General features: G+C 63.3%; 1 protein-coding gene across 1 annotated transcript in view; it reads left to right on the top strand.

The window, feature by feature from the left end:
* Positions 1–4,375, top strand: part of CRTC1 (CREB regulated transcription coactivator 1) — a 52,353-nt gene that overhangs the window by 19,371 nt on the left and 28,607 nt on the right. Inside the window, exons 4-5 of the mRNA XM_027771274.1 lie at positions 2,139–2,276; positions 3,943–4,004. Of these exons, the coding sequence (XP_027627075.1) occupies positions 2,139–2,276; positions 3,943–4,004 (200 nt within the window). The remainder of the gene's footprint in view (positions 1–2,138; positions 2,277–3,942; positions 4,005–4,375) is intronic.

Below are 4,375 nucleotides of genomic sequence, written 5' to 3'. Positions count from 1 at the left end.
CTCGGTCCGGCCTCACTAATCCGCCAGCCCGGCAATTCTCAGAAGGAGGCCCGGAGGCTTGACCCCACTTGTCTGCAAACGTTTCTTGGCGGAGACCCACAAAGCGCGGCTCCCGCAGGCGCTGGGCCTTATCATATCGCGAAGAAACAAGAGCAGTAAGGGCCCGGTCCTTCCCCCCTCACCCGCCCCCTCGTCCCTGATGCGCACATGGCAGGTGTGGGCCCCCCGTGGGCACGTCCACAGGACCAGCCCCATCCGCGCGTGAGCTGCTGCACCAGGCACAGCTGGGCCGCCTGCAGGGGGAGCTCAAGACCCCACCTGAGACACCCCAGCTCTTCCCCTGCACCTGTACCGCCACTGGTACGGGGGACCCCCGAGGCCTGCCCCACCTCAGCTCTGCAGGGCATCTCACTGAGCAGACATGCAGACTGCCGCTCCGCTGTGGGGTTCCCCCGTGGCTCCCCTTCCTCCACATCCCGCACCCTTCACCGCTCCCAGAGCCTGTCCCTGGACACCTCCCGAACTGAGTCCCTGGGTGTCCCATCGCCCGAGGTCCACAGCCTCCAGGGGGGGGACCCCACGCCGCCCGCCGCCCGCCCGCGGGGCCGGGTGAAGCAGGAGCGTCTTAAAGTCTTGGCTCTTCGCCTTTCAGCCCGGCGGATTTCTGGGGGAGGCCCCAGCAGAGGCTCCTGTCTGTCTGGTAAATGAGCCCCCAGGCCGAGGCCGCGGCCTCCCCGGCGCCACCCCGCAACACCCCAACCCGTGTGTGGGTGCTGAGTATCCCCGAGTCCCCCACATGGCCACCCCCGCGACGCCCAGGGAGGCATATCCCGTCCACCAGGGGCAAATGGATCTGCCTTGCGCCCCCATCTCAGGCGGCGTGCACAGGGCGAGGGTCCACGGACTCCCGGCTGCACGTCCCAGTCGGGGGGACCCACCGTGCAGAATCCAAGCATGTGCCCCAATGCTGCATGGACCGTCCCTTGAAACACACGTGCACACGTGTGTTAAGCGTGACCCCACCCCCCACCCCCCAAACCAGGCCAGCAGGCAGGGCCTGGCGGAGCCGGGGTGTGTCCAGCCCCGGGTTTGGCTGCCTCAGTTTCCCCTCCGAGCTCCAAGGCCTCCCGGGAGGAGATGAACAAGGCCGTCTGGCGGCCTGGTCGTCGAGGTCCCCACCCTCGCTCAGTCCGGCCATATCGGGAGCAGAAGCGCAGAAAGAACTTTAACCGGCAGGGTCCTGGCTGGGGCCGACTCGGGGACCCCAGGGACCCCAGACACAGCCGAGGCGTTCAGATGGGGTGGCAGTGGGCACAGGAGCTCCAGGCATCGCCAGCCTGCTGGGAGAGGGGCCTCGTGTTCATACGAGAGTCGCTTCTTCCTGCTCGGAGCAGGGCCCCGGGGCCAGATGGCCGGGCAGCCCTCAGAGCCAGCAGCCCGATGGCGAGTGGGCAGTGCAGACAGCAGGCTCCGGGGACTCGGAGCCAGGCGGGGGCAGGGCCTGGCCGGGGGCCTCGTGCCAGTCCCAGGTGCTGGAAGGCAGCCCCGTCCGGCTGGGCCAGGGCTCCGGAAAGCGCCTGCAGTTTGTGGGGGTGGAGGGTGGGAGGAGCGCGGGGGAGGGCGTGTGGGAGCCACAGCTCCGTCCAGGTGGGTCCCACAGCAGTCTTGCAATGGAAGCCCTTGGGTCGGCTCTTGGCAGGCCCCTCCGGGGATGACGTAGGTGGGGGGGAGAGGAGGCCAGCCAGGCCCGGAGAGAGAGGGCGGAGGCCCGTCTGCACCTGGCGGGGCTGGGGAGGGCTGCTGGGGCCGTGCACACCCCTGGCACCCCGGCTGGCGCCTGGCCCCCCCAGCTCCGAGCTTGCACCGCTCTGCCTGGTCCGTGCATGCCGGCTGGGCTGGCACGCCTGCCGCCCGGCCCTCCCGGGGACTCCCGGCTCGCACCCCTACCCCACCCCAGTGCTCCGAGGGCCGGGGAGCTGGGGCCCGGCCGAGGCTGCAGCGGGATGGCCAAGGCTGCCTCTCCAGTGGGGGGACTCTGACTTCAGATTCTGGGGGCAGAGTGGGGCAGGTCTCGAGCCACGGCTGGTAACTGTCCTCCGGGCCTTTCTTTCCTTCCTTCTCCTCCGCCCCATCCCCAGACACCCTTCCAGTCTTCGGGCCTCGACACCAGCCGGACCACCCGGCACCACGGGCTGGTGGACAGAGTGTACCGGGAACGCGGCCGGCTCGGCTCCCCACCCCGCCGGCCCCTGTCAGTGGACAAGCACGGACGACAGATATCCTTTCTCCCAGAAGACACGGGTCGGGTGGGACCCTGAGTTCTCCGTGCGGGCTCTGCTGAAACTGCCTGCCGCTAACTCTTGAGATAGAATCAGGACAACACCAATATTTGGGGAGAGGAGCGTTGGGGAGGTCATTCTCAGGGCAATCAGGGAGGACTTCTTGGAGGAAGCGCTGCCACATGCTGAGAAACCTTTGAGCTGGGGGATGGGTGGTCACAGAGTGCAGCTCCCCAGGTGGGGGTGTTCAAAGAAGGAATGGCAGGGCCAGCAAGTGACGTGGTGGATAAGTGCACTGGACTCCCACATGGCTGATCCTGGTTCAAGTCTCAGACCTGGTGGCTTGCTTTCTCACTTTCTCTTTCTCTGTCTCTGTTTCTCTCTGGTCAAATTAACATATGATAATAACAATCAATGAAATAATTCTTTTTTTTTAAGGACTCAAACCGTGGTTGACTACATGTGAGTCCTGCACCTTAACCACAGCTACCTGCTGGCCCCCAAATGAAATAATGTTTTAAAAATAATAATTTATTTAATTTTATTTATTCATCCATTTATTTTAATTTGACCAGAGAGAGACACAGACAGAGAGGGAAAGTGAGAAAGTCAGCCTCCAGCTCCAGGACTCGAACTGTGGTCAGCCATGTGGGAGTGTCTAGTGCCTTAACCACCATGCCATCTGCTAGACCCCTGAAATGATTCTTTAAAAAAATGAAAGAGGAGATGATGGGACCAGCAGATGGCTTAGTGGTTTATGTCACTGGACTCACGCACGTGGCCGATCACAGTTCGAGTCCTGGACACGGCAGCTTAAAATTCACACTGGCGGCATGCATGCCACAAAAAAAAAAAAAAAAAAAAAAGCCAGGTGGCAGAGGACTCGGACACCCCGCTGGGCAGGGGGGCCAGGGAGGTGGTGAGCAGGGGGCCCGCACCTCAGGCCTGGAATTAATGGGCCCCTCAGGGACGCCCCACAGACAAGGCAGTGGCCTGGAGGATTCTGAGACCCAGACAGACCCAGGGGAAGCTCGGGTGACATTTGTCCTCGCGCCTTGTCACCAGATGGGCCGCCCATGGTGCTTGGCCAACCCAGCCCCCCAGCTCAAGTCCGAGCAGCCTCAGGTTGCTCCCGGGACCCCCCAGCTCTCCAGAACAGAGAAGCCTGTTCCTCTCCACTTCTCATTTCCGCGGGCCAGGGGGAGACCGACCAGCTGGGCCCTGGACCAGCCCTCGGGCCGGGAGCCGCCCCGCCAACCCAGAATTAAGAGTCGAAACCAGGGTCAGCCGAACTCAGCCTCCCCGTGGCCCCCGCGGGCCCGCGTTCACAGCCCAGGGGGCCCCCCAATCGGAAGGGGTGCGGCACACACGTGCGCTCGCAGAACGGGAGTGCTGAGTGCTAGGTGGATGGGGCCGCACCCCCAGGGAGCCCCTGGAACAGGCTGCTCAGAACCAGGCAGGAGAGGCCGGCAGGAAACGCCTGCGAGGCAGCCTGCAGCCGCCCTGGCCCGCCCCACTGGCCCCAGCTGTTCACAGGCCCTGGTCTCCAAGAACCAGGCTTGTCCCACCCGCCTGGCTACTGGGCTGGGGGTGTCGGGGGAGGGGAACGGTCATAGGCGGGTCCTGAGCCCACAGAACCGCTGGCCCCTTAACTCACGCTCACGCTGACAGCTGTCCCTACGGCACCGTGTACCTGTCCCCGCCTGCAGACAGCAGCTGGAGAAGGTTAGTGCCCAGAGCCCAACCCCTGCCCTCTCCTTGACACGGACCCAAACTTCCCTTATCAGGATAACACCAACGGATAGGGGGGGAGCCCAGTCTCAGGGCAATCAGGGAGGACTTCCTGGAGGAGACAGCACCACAAACCGAGAAGTCTTTCAGCCAGATTTAGGGATAGGGAGTCACAGGGAGCAGCTCCCAAGATGGGAGTTGGAAAAACGTGGTGTGGTGGTTAAGGGTGCTGGACTCCCACATGGGTGACCATGGTTCGAGTCCCAGACCTGGCAGCTTACCATCTCACTTTCTCTCTCTCTCTCTCTCTCTCTCTCTCTCTCTCTCTCTCTCTCTTTGCACCTATAAAAATAAATATAAATACA

This window comes from Tupaia chinensis, unplaced genomic scaffold, assembly GCF_000334495.1.
Source record: "Tupaia chinensis unplaced genomic scaffold, TupChi_1.0 Scaffold000201_1, whole genome shotgun sequence".
NCBI classification, from domain to species: domain Eukaryota; kingdom Metazoa; phylum Chordata; class Mammalia; order Scandentia; family Tupaiidae; genus Tupaia; species Tupaia belangeri.
This window is presented reverse-complemented; position numbering and strand designations above follow the sequence as displayed.